Source organism: Anolis carolinensis, chromosome 5 (assembly GCF_035594765.1).
Source record: "Anolis carolinensis isolate JA03-04 chromosome 5, rAnoCar3.1.pri, whole genome shotgun sequence".
Lineage (NCBI taxonomy): Eukaryota > Metazoa > Chordata > Lepidosauria > Squamata > Dactyloidae > Anolis > Anolis carolinensis.
Window position 1 is genome coordinate 163,734,793 of NC_085845.1, and position 14,290 is coordinate 163,749,082.

A 14,290-nucleotide genomic window follows, 5' to 3' on the forward strand; every position below is an offset into this window, starting at 1 on the left:
GGGAGAATCCAGATTCATAGTCACTCTGTGCATCTCCCCAAATAGTTGATTATTTATGAAAGTATTTTATGTCCCAAATTAGATTGAATTACACCTAAATTACACCTTTCATCAAAAAAGCATATGGACTTGTGATGCTATGGTATCACCCTTTGGGCTACTAAGGACAAATAGGTCATAAGCTTGTAGTGCCCAAACAATATAGGTATAAGAGAAATGGTTTTTACATTGAGGTCTTCATATAACTTATACATAACTAATGTTTCTCCCTTTCTATTCATTCTGAAATCCTGAGAGTTGTATTTGAACAAAATGCAGTACTAACATTAGCGAATGTCTGCCTATTTATTTGGATGAGCAAGGGAAAAGCCTGGAAAAGAACAAGAATGGTTTTTTCTTGACCCTAAGTCTAGTCGTGTCCGACTCTGGGGGTGGTGGTGCTCATCTCCATTTCCAAGCTGAAGAGCCAGCATTGTCCGTAGACGCCTCCTAGGTCATGTGGCCAGCATGACTGCATGGAACAGCAGCATGACTGCATGGAGTGCTGTTACCTTCCTGCCGGAGCAGTACCTATTAATCTACTCACATTTGCATGTTTTCGAACTGCTAGGTTGGCAGAAGCTGGGGCTGACAGCAGGAGCTCACCCTGCTCTCCAGATTCGAACTGCCGACCTTGTGGTCAGCAAGTTCAGCAACTCAGCAGTTAATCCGGTGTGCCACTTGAAGAAAAGAAGGCTGAAAGGGGATTCAAATTGCTTACCCACATTAGCTTCCTCCTGTATTCTGCCTAATATCTTCAAAGTACTCCATCTTATCATTTGAATGCTGAGTATCAGAGTTTACTTAGATTAGTCTCTGTTTGTATATGTGTATAGGTCCCTGATGCGTATACACAACATAACAAAGTTGAAAACAGATTAGAGTACTATCTCATGCACATCTGGCCTGAACTTTCATACTAAATTCAGTTGGGCTTTATTGTTTGGACACATCTGACACATGGTGAAACTTTGACTGCGGTGATATTTTGAATAGTAGTCCTCATAATTTCTTACCAACTACAGAGTTCCTCGTTCCTGATATCTAAGATTGCACTGCACATGTAAAAACCCACTTCTTTATTTGCAACCTTCTTGTAGCACTCACGTAGTAATGATGTATTGTGTTACCTACTTCACATTGTTCACATCATACAAGCAATTGCAAAGTAAACCAGGCTAAGTCATGGCTTTGGGGGGATTTGAAACCATGCTTCCTCAGTCAAAGTCTCACCTTGCTCATGTCATCATCTTGATCTGCAGCCTGTTTTTTTAGAGTATATAAGTAGTCTGATTTTAGCATTCTTGCAAATATATAGGGCAGGGGTATCAAACTCATTTTCTTTGTGGGCCACATCAACCTTATGGTTCCCGTCAAAGGGCCATTGAATCCGTGGATGGCGAATCTGTGGATACAGAGGACCAAGTATATATTTTTAATTAACATAATGGTCAGTGCTCTGTAGCTTTTACCCAGTTTGGGTCCCCAGATGTTATTGAATGACAACTTGCATCACTTTTGATTATCCACCATGCAGACTAAGGATAATGACAACTCACATCACTTTTGATTATCCTCCATGCAACCCAACAACATTTGTGGCTCTGATGCTAGGAAAATTTTAAAGAACATTTTAAAGTCAGATACCATATCTACAAGCCTTGTATCTAAATTCAAATTTCATTCTCTTGACTAAACAGAACAAACTGCAGCCTTCCAACGAATGTATCACAACTCCTACCAGCTCTAGTTACGGGATCTAATGATGAGAAATGGAGGAATAGTAGTCCAGTATCTGGAGGGCCACATAAAATGATATGGCGGGCCAGATTTTTGTTTGGCACTTGTGGTATAAGGAATCTGAAATGTACTTAGATACCTGGCTTTTACATTCTAAAGGAGTTGACAGATATGATTCCGTAGAAATGCTGTAAAAAGTCAACAAAAGGCACTATTTAAGTACTTGGTCAGCTTTCTCATTGCAATCAGTAGGCCTTAAAATGCTGACTGTTGGCTGACTCAGAAACAGGGTTACTAAGAAATTATACCCAACTTGCTGGACTTTTGTGAAGGAAGACCTTGTGACATCACTCAATATGAGAAGTAAGAACTTTGGTTTGCAGTGGCAAAACACAGTTGCACAAAAATTGTACAAAGAAGGCTTTCCAAGTTAAAATGATATGTTAAAGTTTGTGCTCATGTGATGAAACGGGGTGAAATGCCAATTGTGCATTAAGATGCATCCTTTATTAAGTATTAAAGCACAAATGGCTGCAAGTACCCTTGAGTCGAAGAACAATTTACTGCTGTAATGTCTTGTTGCTTAAAAAGGCTTGCAAGACAGAATTGTACTCTGCTAGAATTGTATCAAGTCACACCAACAAATAGATCAAGGATGGTAAATAATATTCCCTAAAGCAATTATGTTAACATTGTATTTCATTCCTGATTATGTTTCTTAGAAGTGTTTCCCAATGAAATTGGTAAGGTATATTTCATCACTGTGGTGCTGAATGTCATTTTTAGATGAGAAATGTAGTGATTACCAAGAACTATTGCCTGTTCAATGTCCCAATGTTAGTTGGCCTTTCCCAAACAACTTCCAATTGAAATACTGTTAAGCTTATGTTGTTTAGAATTGTTCTTCATTTTTAATATTGTATTCTTCTTCCATTATTATAATTTTGCACTACAAATAAGATATGTGCAGTGTGCATAGGAATTTGTTCATGTTTTTTTCAAACTATAGTCCGGCCCCCAACAGTCTCAGGGACCGTGAATCAGCCTCTCTCTTTAAAAAGTTTGAGGACCCCTGCCTTAAGCCAAGAACAACTCTAGCATCTTCCTGGGTTTGTAATACTGCTGCCCCATCTTATCCTTTGAGGCAGCTGCAAAAAGGAAGGTGAAAGTTTCTGCCTTCTTGTTATATGAATTGCAGTTTAATATGTCATTGGAATATGGCTAGTTGAAGCATATCAACTTCTAAGCCAGTGGTTTGTCTGGGTTAGGAGAGCATGACAGTCTGTGTTTAAATTAAAGCAGAAGTTGTGAAATTCTTCTCCGTGTGACTGTTTAATGAGGATGGAATGCAGAAGTTTAGGAAAGAGATTGATTCTTGCAATATCTAGAATCATAGAGCTGGAAGAGTCCACGAGGGCCTTGCCATACTCAATTGCAGCATTCCCAACAGATGGCCATCCAGCATCTGCTTAAAAACCTCCAGAGAAGGAAACTCCACCACAGTCCACCAAAGCAGCATATTTTACTGTTGAACAGCTCTTACAATCAGGAAGTTCCTCCTAATGTTTAGGTGGGATTCATCTGCCTAATAGGCCTGTTAAATTGAGTTTTAGAATAATGTGTCAAAGTGTCTTGGAAACAAGCATCTAAATTTAGTAATCTGATTAATTATTTGTGCATCCTTTCAAGGTTTTGATGTGACAGCTAATTTAGCTGATTTTAAATTAATATAATTTTTGTTCCTTGTTCTAATTCATGTGTGAGCCACCTTGGGTTCCTTTTTGGAGAAAATAATCCAAAAAAGCGTGATGCCTGTTTGAAAATAAGAGCTTGTCGATTTCATTTAAAGTTGTATATTCATAATTTTTGTTTCTTTCTGTATTTGACTTTTCAGACTGTCCCTGCCTGGCCATTAAATAACTTAACTTCCCTGAATCACTCCAGCTTGGTGTCAGTTTATGCTACTGTAGTTTTGAACAAGACAGTTTTGTTTTTGGGGACGACAAATGGACAATTACTGAAGGTAGGTTTCTTCCTTCAGTTCTTTCATCAGTTCATGGATTCACGTAAAATTGAAGAATATGCTTTTTTTTATTGAAATGCTTTCAATATATTGAAGTGGTTTAAATGTATTGAAATGATTTTAATGTAAGCTGCTTTGAGTCTCCTTTGTGGAGTAAGAAAGCACAGCATAAATAAACATAATAATAATGTTTATTCATGAGAGAAACTGCATCATTAATATTGAACAGGCCAGGTCTTTTCAAAACTTTCAGATTCCACACGTGTTTCCCCCATTTATTTATGTGGTGAGAGCCAATTGGGATATGCACCTGTGTGTTTAAAGAATTGTTTTCCAAACTCAAGTCCTCCAGGTGTTTTGGATTTAAGCTCATAGAAGCTGTTTTGGCCAATGATCGGGGAGTCTGTGAACTGAAATCCTAGACACCTGAAAGCAGAGTTTGGGAAACACTGGTTTAGACTTTTTCCATTCACTGAAATAAATGGTGAAAGCCCTTGAACTCAATGTATATATTTTCCAAAAGAAAAAATGATCTGTTTTCATCTGAGTGGTATTGTTTGTAGCACAGACAGTATAAGATAATACATCCCTTCCTCCAGCAGAAGAGAGATTCAGAGATACAGTTCTATATCAGTATGGAAAATAGATTTTGTAGCACCTTTGAAATTGCCTGAGAGAAATACATTTTCAGCATAAGCTTTCATAAACTAGATCCTCTTCATCAAATGCATCTGCGAATCTAGGAGAATGGAAGAAAGAAATACTGTATAGCCTTTGGTTACAATACTGAGCTAAAATGCCAATCATTTTAATGTGTCTGTATGTATTTGGACAAATGACAACATAAAATATTTTACAAATAGCACTACCCACTATCATTTAATCTCTTTTTATTACTCGTATACATCTGATGAAGTAGACCCCAGGCTTTGAATGCTTATGCTGCAGATTTCTTTCTTTCAGTTAGTCTCCAAAGTTTGACAAGATTACTTGGCAAAAGAGAGAGAGATGACAACAAGAACATCTTTGTGACTAATTGTAATAATTTTGCATTACCTATCAGTATAACAAACCATGATAAGAGTAATAACAATGCTTTTGATATTATAGTGCATTTCATATGTGTGTCTGTGTATATGCATGTGTGTATGTCTACAAATTGCTTATCAACATATATGAATGAATGAATGAATGAATGAATGGTTTATTGTACTAGCCATAGGCCATGACATGAGTAATATACAACCTTTATAAGTACTTTCCAATATAAACATTAAAACTTATTAAAAAATTGAAACTAGCTCTTTAAAATTATGATAGCAGCAACATAACAATGACAGTGTCTGATTTGTATTATCCCAAACAACATATAGTCAACATATAGTCACTCCATACATGTCATAGAGTTTTCTTAGACATAGAACTCTCAATTCCTGATTAACTTCCTCTGAAGTTTAGCCTAGAGCATCTGTTATTCATTGGCAGTCTCCCATCCAAATACTAACCATGGCTGACCCTTATTTCAAGATCATATGCGATCTGGTCATTTTAGGGAATATGGGCCATATGTGTGTGTGTGTGTGTGTAGATTAAAACCATTGACATTTGAACTTGGCTACCAAAGACTGTGGAAAGCTCACAGACAATTTTCTTTTCACTTTTTTCCATTGTCCTAGTTTCATAGTCCTAGAAGTGTTCTAACTTAGGGCCCTTCCACACAGCCATATAACCCAGAATATCAAGGCAGAATAGCCCACAATATCTGCTTTGAACTAGAATATCTGAGTCCACACTGCCATATATTCCAGTACAAAGCAGAAAAGGTAGGATTTTATTCAGCTGTGTGGGAGGGGCCTTAGATTAATCAAACCAAGTTCTATACATGCAGATCAAGAAACACAGCTGACTCATCGGGGCTTTTGCTTACTCTTTCTATCCTTAAAAACAAAACAGTAGCCCTTTAAGGGCAGTCAAGAAATAATAATCGTGGATCCAAAGAAGGGAGATTAGCTACTGTTTACTTAACTATTTGCAAGTCTGTGATGATTAATTTTAAATTTGCTTACACTTCTAGGTTATTCTTGATGACCACATGAACCCAAATTGCCCAGAGATTTTATATGAAATTAAAGAAGAATCGGCAGTTTTTCATCAACTTGAATTTGACCCTGTGAATGAGGATTACATCTATCTGCCATCTAATAATAAGGTTTGCTAACCGCTGATTCACCCTTTTAGGGAATCAGATGCCTGCCTGACATGTCATGAAAATCTAAAATTCTCTCTGAATTGATTTATAAATTATGGGCAGCATGCATTAGCATTCCAGATGGATACACTCTATCAAGGGGCCATGGCCCTGAATCTGCAAGACCTGAGCAAGGCTTTTGATGATACGGTGACTTGGGATTATATCACATGAACTACAAAGAGTAATTACAGCAGAATAAATGTGCCTGTTGATTGGGGCATACTGCATAACATTGGGGTTGTCTCATGGTTGCATTATACTTGATTCATGGTAGGATTGTCTCTTTTTATTGATGGAAAAACCCAGTGAATGAAATCAATGTCACTGTTGCTCTATTGTCCTTTCCCATGAAATAATATTCTGTTGCAGTCACAGTATTGCAATGCAGAGGAAGATCTCCCGAGAACATCGAAACTGCACAGTTGCAGCCAAGTTGGGAATAATAAAGAAAAATAGGAAAAAAGCATATTACACGTACACTGGGTGGGCAAGCATAGATAGGAAGCGAGGTTATATTGAATATGACTAGTGGGAGCTAGTATCCAACAAAGTGCAGTTGCACCGAGGTATGTTTTTTTTTTCCCATGTCAGGAGTGACTTGAGAAACTGCTAGTCCCTTCTGGTGTGAGAGAATTGGCCATCTGCAAGGACGTTGCCCAGTGGGTTTTTGTTAATGTTTTACCACCCTTGTGGTAGGCTTTTCTCATGTCCCCGCATAGGGAGCTGGAGCTGACAAAGGGAGCTCACTTGCTCTCTCCCCAGATTTGAACCGTCAACCTTCAGGTTAGCAGTCCTGCCAGCACAAGGATTTAGCCCATTGCACCACTGGGATTGTTGAAATAATGGTATTTTTCAGTTTCTTTAAACAACATTATTGTGAAAAGGCAACAGGTTGGTGTGGTACAATCTTTGGAGGTCTTTCCTTCATAAGATAACATTCAGTCAAAGTCAACTAGAGCAATTAACAACAACATGCATCGGCAGGCAATGCAGATCAACAGGCACCAAGAAGCAGAAATGGATAAACAAACCATGGGCTTTCTGCTTGTTGTTTCTTTATTGTCTAGTGCCTAGACCTTGCCTTGCTTTTTGACTCTTCTGTAGGCCAAGATCATAAGCTGAGGAGAAACCACAGCATATGATTTTGATGTCACACAAGACATATGTTTGGTTGTAGTGTTCAGGCAGCGGGCATGAGCTCATTTATCTCATTCATAATAACCAGAATGTTTATTTTTCTGCCATATTGTAATTTCTAGTAAGAGTGATACTTTCATAGCTGGGTATCACAACTTCACTTCACTTCACTTTATTTCTTAATTAGTCGCTCTCCACCAGAGTGCTCTGAGCGACTTACAATTTAAAATATCATTCCACAATATAAAAACATTCAACATAAAAACATTCAACCTAAAAACATTCAACAGTGACTATTTGGCAAATTAGATCTGATTTACTTAAATGCACAACCAAACAGCCAAGTCTTGAGCGCTTTTCCAAAAGGTTGCAACTCCGACATTGCTCTAACATATGGAGGCAATGAGTTCCACAGAATTGGAGCATAGATCGAAAAGGCTCTACGCCTTGTAGCTTCCAGGTGTACCTCCCTAGGGCCCAGTACATATAGGAGATTTTCCTGGAAGGATCGAGGTGACCACTGATGGAAGAAAGGAATGAGGCGGTCCCTAAGATATAATGGTCCTTGGCCATTTCGAGCTCTAAATGTCAGGATCAGTATCTTGTAAGAGATCCGATGTTCTATTGGTAGCCAATGCAGTTGGTTCAGAATCGGTGTAATATGGGATCTTATAGATGATCCCGCTAGCAGCCTGGCCGCCGCATTTTGGACCATTTGGATCTTATGGGTTTTTGTCATCTGGCTAAGTTCTGATTAACTGAAATCCAGCAGATGTTCTGCAGACTTGACTATTATTCTGTAAAATGGAGTCTTGACTACCAAGAGGGTGATTTCTGGAAAATAGAAAACCTAGACTCCGAAAGTGATTTAGCTCTATCTCTGTAATTTAAGACATTAGCTATCACTCTGTTTACCATTGTATAATTGAATTGCATTGTCTTGTCTGTGAAATTGGACTCTAAGGCCAAGTTGATGTAAACAAGAGAAAAGACTGGATTCACAGCAGTATTCCCATAATGATGGCATTCATATAGCTCTTGGTTATTGAAAACTGAAGGGCTGCAGGATAGATGTATGGATGCAATTGTCCAGCTGTTATTACAGTGCTATTTCCAGCATTGGCTATGCTGGCTAGAACATTTCCAGTTCCATCAATGTCTGTGTATTTGTCCAGTTACCTCCCCCCAAACCTACAGAGAATGGTTAGAACTTTCCACATTTCTCAGCATCTATCACATCAGATCTGCTATGGTATTGTCATTTATATAACGTGGTGTCAAAGACTTTAGGAAAATTTAGTGGGATTAATAGAGTGCAGTTGCCCTTAGTATTTGCTGGTCAGATATCATCGCAAAGGACCACAACTAAAATGCTTCCAGGCCAAAAGCCAAAGCCGTGGGTAGGTAGACAGAAAGACTGTGGTTTTAAAATATGACATGGATTGAGAACAGCCACTCAGCTTAACAACCTTTCTTAGAAATGGAGTGTAGCTGGCTTGAAGTCTACATCCAATTTAGTTTTCAGTCCATTTATTACCCTGCTGACTCTGACAGTAGCACAACATAAACAAAGCCAGAAATAAGCTGCCCTTTGCCAACTAGCTTTCAGCACTCAGGGATGTATATTCACCAATGATCACCTGTATGTTTCTTGATTTAGCACACAAATCTAATCCAAATGAAAAAAATAAACTTAATTCCCAATTATGGTGCGCCCAGAATGCCAGATTTCACTAGTTACACACTTGGAAGTAAGCTCATATGAATGTATCCTCTTTCATATACGTTTTTGGTATGTTTATTTAAGGGGTTATTGATGTGAAAAGGTTGATTAATTTTTTTCCAAAAATCTACTGTTTGTGTTTTAGATAAGAAGAATTAAAGTTGCAAATTGCAGCAAATATATCTCGTGTAAAGAATGTTTATCTGCATTGGACCCACACTGTGGATGGTGCTATTTAAACAGCAGGTATTTCGTTCTGCTTGTTGGGATCATAGAAATAAATGTTTCATTATCATTAATCTTTCATTCCTAATAGCTTAAGACTGTATTCAGAGTTTTTATAAAGAAACATTGGGTCGATTTGAGATCATGTTTCATAACATTTATCCCTAAGGTGCTTCTCGCTGAGAAGGCTAATATAATATCTAAAGGCAACACAAGATTTGCCCAGGTAGCTATGCATGTTAATATTTTTACTGGGCTTATGAGTATAACGTTGTTGTTGTTGCTGTTGTTGTTGTTTGCCTTCAACTTGGTTTTGACTTATGGTGATCCTAAGATGAACCAATCACAGTGTTTTCTTGGCAATATTTGTTCAGAAGGATTTGCTTTTGTCTTCCCCAAAAACTGAGGGTGTTACTGAATGCAGTTTCCATGGTTGAGTAAGGATTCAGATATTTATTGATTTATTTATAGTATTTATATTCTGCCTTTTTCATCCCGAAGGGGACTCAGGGCAGCCTCAGAACATTCATATGCAGCAAACATTCAATGCCATTTATACACAGACAAGACAGGCAATTGAACATGGATAGAGGTATATAGGCTTTTCCCATCTTCGGCTTCATGGAGGCTTGTGCTCAGTTCCGGCCACTGGTGGGTGGGTGGGTGGGTTGCTTTTGCTCCATCTCCCTGCCAAAGAGCTTTGTTTGTAACTTCCTCCTTTTTTATCAAATTGCCAGCATTTTCCTAGTATTTCCTTATGGGTGCCTTAATACCTCCCCGCTTTTAAGCGGTCCCTATTTATCTACTCACACTTTGCTTTCAAATCTCTAGGTAGGCAGAAGCTGGGCTAAACGTCAGGAGCTCACCCTAACCCGGGCCTCAAACTGTCAACCTTTCAGCTGACAAGATTTATTGCAGCTGGTGGTTTAAGCTGCTATGCTAAATCCTGTTCTCCAAAGTCCTAGGGTTCATCTACAATATAGAGTTGATGCAGTTTGACACCATGGTTCTATTCTGTGCAGTATGGGAATTGTAATTTTGCAAGATTATCAGCCTGCTCTGTCTAAAGAGTGCTGGTGTCTTACCAAACTATAAAACACAAGATTCCATAATATTGAGCTACTGCAGTTAAAGTGGTCTCAAACTGCATTAATTCTACAGTGTAGATGCACCCCTACCCAACACTCAAACTACTGTACCATACTGGCAATCTGGCAAGTAAAAATCACAAATAACTCAAAATAGCATTAGATCGTAAGACAGCTCTTAAGTCCTTGCATACATTTCCTTGTGGAGTGAACTGGGCCATTGATCTCATTTTGACACATCCTCTTTGCACCAGTAAAGAGGTTAGTTGGCCAATCTACCAGCTGTTGTTCTGTCATGATATTTGATATTTATGGGATATTTGTGGTGGGGAAGCACTTTTCCTCACCACTTTTGCAGAGCTTCTGTTTCTTGTGGTCTATGCAGTGGGAAACATAAACCCTTCAACCTGTGCAATATGGAGGCCTTTCTTTTTTCACATCTTGCTTCTCCTGGTCACATACTTAAAGTGTTTATTTAAGTACTTGTATTTGTATAAATTAGTAATCCATTCAGTTTGAAAAAATATTTCAGTCTGATCAGAATGGAATCTATAGCACAAACCAATATCTGTCTAAAATAAAAAATAATACGAAAATCCCTATTAGTTTCTTAAATCCCCAACCCTTGACAGACAAGGCTTTTCTCAAGCTAGTGGCAAGTACTAGATCCCATCTCACCTGCCGCTCTTTCTCATTCACCATCAATTTGTTTCTTCTCACGCCTCCAATATGCTCCAATCCTGTGTGTGTTCACTAAGCCTTTTAGTTTCTATGTAATGACAAGCCATAACTTTGAATCGGGAATTTTGGTTTGTTTTTTTTTTAAACCCTTTAATTCATAGCTAGCAGACAGGTTAGACACGTTAAAACAAAACAATAGACCAGTGGTTCTCAACCTGTGGGTCCCCAGGTGTTTTGGCCTTCAACTCCCAGAAATCCTAACAGCTGGTGAACTGGCTGGGATTTCTGGGAGTTGTAGGTCAAAACACCTGGGGACCCACAGGTTGAGAACTACTGTAATAGACCAACTGAATGATTTCTGCCCAGGCTTTAGATCTGTAGAATGCTATCAGCTTACTGAAGTTGTTGAAAGCTTTCATGGCTGGAATCACTGGGTTGTTGTGAATTTTCCGGGCTATATGGCCATGTTCCAGAAGCATTCTCTCCTGACATTTTGCCCACATCTATGGCAGGCATCCTCAGAGGTTGTGAAGTATTCCTGCCATAGATGTGGGTGAAATTTCAGGAGAGAATGCTTCTGGAAGATGGCCATACAGCCTGGAAAATTCACAACAACCCAGCTTATTAAAGGTTAAGCAGATAGTATGGAAGTACATAGTCAGAGGAGACATACTTTATCAAGTGATTTGAAATTAGTGAAGTTTCCTATATGACAACCCAAACATGCTATATCTCTGACACACTTAATTTTGATTTTCTTCAGCTGCACTTTAAAAGGAGAATGTCCATTTTCAAATAAGTCCTTTCACTGGGCAAGCATTTCATATGGAACAGATAAATGCCTGAAAATCTACACATCTAATCTTGACAGAGGTGAGGTATGTTATACGTATTTTATTTGCATTTAATTACTTAAAGGCCAATAAGAACAAATGGGATTGGTAAAAATAGTAGTTGGTTATCCATCCATGCACCATTTTGATAAATTAGATTATATACTTCAGATGCGGACTGCAGCCAGGAAATCAGAAGACGTTTACTTCTTGGGAGAAGAGCAATGACCAAACTTGATAAAATAGTGAAGTAGAGACATCACACTGGCAACGAAGGTCCACATAGTTAAAACAATGGTATTCCTATGGATGCGAGAGCTGGACCATAAGGAAGGCTGAGCGAAGGAAAATAGATGCTTTTGAACTGTGGTGTTGGAGGAAAATTTTGAGAGTGCCTTGGACTACAAGAAGATCCAACCGGTCCATATTCCAAGAAATAATGCCTGGCTGCTCACTGGAGGGAAGGCTACTAGAGGCAAAGATGAAGTACTTTGGCCACATAATGAGAAGACAGGAAAGCTTGGTGAAGATATTGACGCTGGGGAAAATGGAAGGAAAAAGGAAGAGGGGCTGACCAAGGGCAAGATGGATGGATGCTATCCTTGAAGTGACTGGCTTATTCTTAAAGAAGCTGGGGGTGGTGACAGCCAACAGGGAACTCTGTGGTGGGCTGGTCCATGACATCACCAAGAGTTGGAAGTGACTGAACGAATAAACATCAATAAACAGATCATATAGAGTTATCTTGGTATATCAACAATGCCATTCATATTTCTCTGTTGGGACTTTGAAGGAAGAAGTTTCTTAGCAAAGTTGTGCTTCACAAATGTAAACAAAAAAGAAGATAGTGGGGGAAATATGGCCTCCAATAATTACTTTCACTTCATCCTGAAATACAGCTGAGCAGAATGTGTCTTGTCTTTAAGATCCTTTTAGGCTATTTGTTTCCTGCTTCTACAGAAGGTGTTGTTGGTTCAAACACACAATTTTACCATCTTCCCACTTGTTTTCTCTCCTCCTCAACCTTACCCTGCCAAAACTGGTGAATTTCTTGCAAAGGTTGTGTTCTCTTAAGCCTCCAATTCCAAACAGAACCACTGCATCTAATTTCATGGTTGCCACACAAATTGCTTCTCCATTCAGTGCTGTTCCAAATTTATTCCTGAACCACAGAACATTTGCTCTTTCTCTTACAATAGCCCTAAATAAGTGGATGAGATTGAAGGTGGTGGGAGTTGCAGGGGAAAACTAAGAAGGCGAAAGGCTATGTACAATAAAATACAGAAATATTCTCATTACCGTACTTACAAAAAGTGGTTATGCCCTGTTTGGTTAAAGTACTTTTACTTTAATTACTTTAAAACAAAAATTAATAATGCAATGGTAAAACATTTAGCATGCTGGGCTTTTACATTTTTATTAGCTAACTTTCTGTTTAAAACATATTTTAATATTATGCTTTTTAAAAATGTAAAGGGAAAAGTTTTCCCCTGACATTAAATCTAGTCGTGTCCGACTCTGGGGTTGGTGCTCATCTCCTTTTCTAAGCCGAAGAGCCGGCATTGTCCGCAAACACCTCCAAGGTCATGTGGCCGGCATGATTGCATGAAGCGCCATTACCTTCCCGCCAGAGCGGTACTTATTGATCGACTCACATTTGCATGTTTTCAAACTGTTAGGTTGGCAGAAGCTGGGGTTAACAGTGGGAACTCATCCTGCTCCCCAGATTCGAACCGCTGACCTTTTGGTCAGCAACTTCAGCAGCTAAGTGATTTAATCCACTGCACCACGAGGGGCTCCGCTTTTTTAAAAAGGTGCCAAATGGTCACAATCTACTTACAAATAGTAAAGGTAAAGGTTTCCCCTGACGTTAAGTCCAGTCATGTCTGACTCTGGGGGTTGGTGCTCATCTCCATTTCTAAGCCGAAGAGCTGGCGTTGTCCGTAGACACCTCCAAGGTCATGTGGCTGGCATGACTGCAAGGAGCACCGGCGGTGAATTGGGTTAAAGCACTGAGCTGCTGAACTTGCAGACCGAAAGGTCCCAGGTTCAAGCTCCGGGAGCGGCGGGAACGGCCACTGTTAGCTCCAGCTTCTGCCAACCTAGCAGTTCGAGAACATGCCAATGTGAGTAGATCAATAGGTACTGCTCCGGCGGGAAGGTAACTTACAAATAGATACATTTATATAAATATTTATAAATTTATTTGCTGCGGTTTTGCCGTCAAGATGCCTTTGACTTATAGTAACATTATGAATAATATGCTTCTAAGAGAGTTCGATCTCTAACTGGCCCAAAGAGTTATTTCTGCAAGTTTATAATATCTTGTATTCATAGAATGTATAAAAGGAGGGGAATTTTAAACAACAACATGACTGAAACATGAGGAAATGAGTGTTCAGAGTCAGCCAGATGTGATGTGGCAGATGTAGAGAAAACGTAGGCTCGTTTTGTGAGACAAAACAACCATTCTGGCTGAGTTTGAGTGTGTGACCTGATTATCTCTTAATGTTGGCTCTTTGTCAATTCTGGTTAGCAAAACTGAGAGTC

At 39.0% G+C, this 14,290-nt stretch overlaps 1 protein-coding gene across 1 annotated transcript in view; it reads left to right on the forward strand.

Moving 5' to 3' along the window:
* The window catches only part of plxnc1 (plexin C1), a 73,010-nt gene that overhangs the window by 1,629 nt on the left and 57,091 nt on the right, over window positions 1-14,290 (forward strand). The window contains exons 2-5 of the mRNA XM_062980935.1: window positions 3,674-3,802; window positions 5,877-6,011; window positions 9,059-9,159; window positions 11,671-11,785. Coding sequence (XP_062837005.1) covers window positions 3,674-3,802; window positions 5,877-6,011; window positions 9,059-9,159; window positions 11,671-11,785 — 480 coding nt within the window. The remainder of the gene's footprint in view (window positions 1-3,673; window positions 3,803-5,876; window positions 6,012-9,058; window positions 9,160-11,670; window positions 11,786-14,290) is intronic.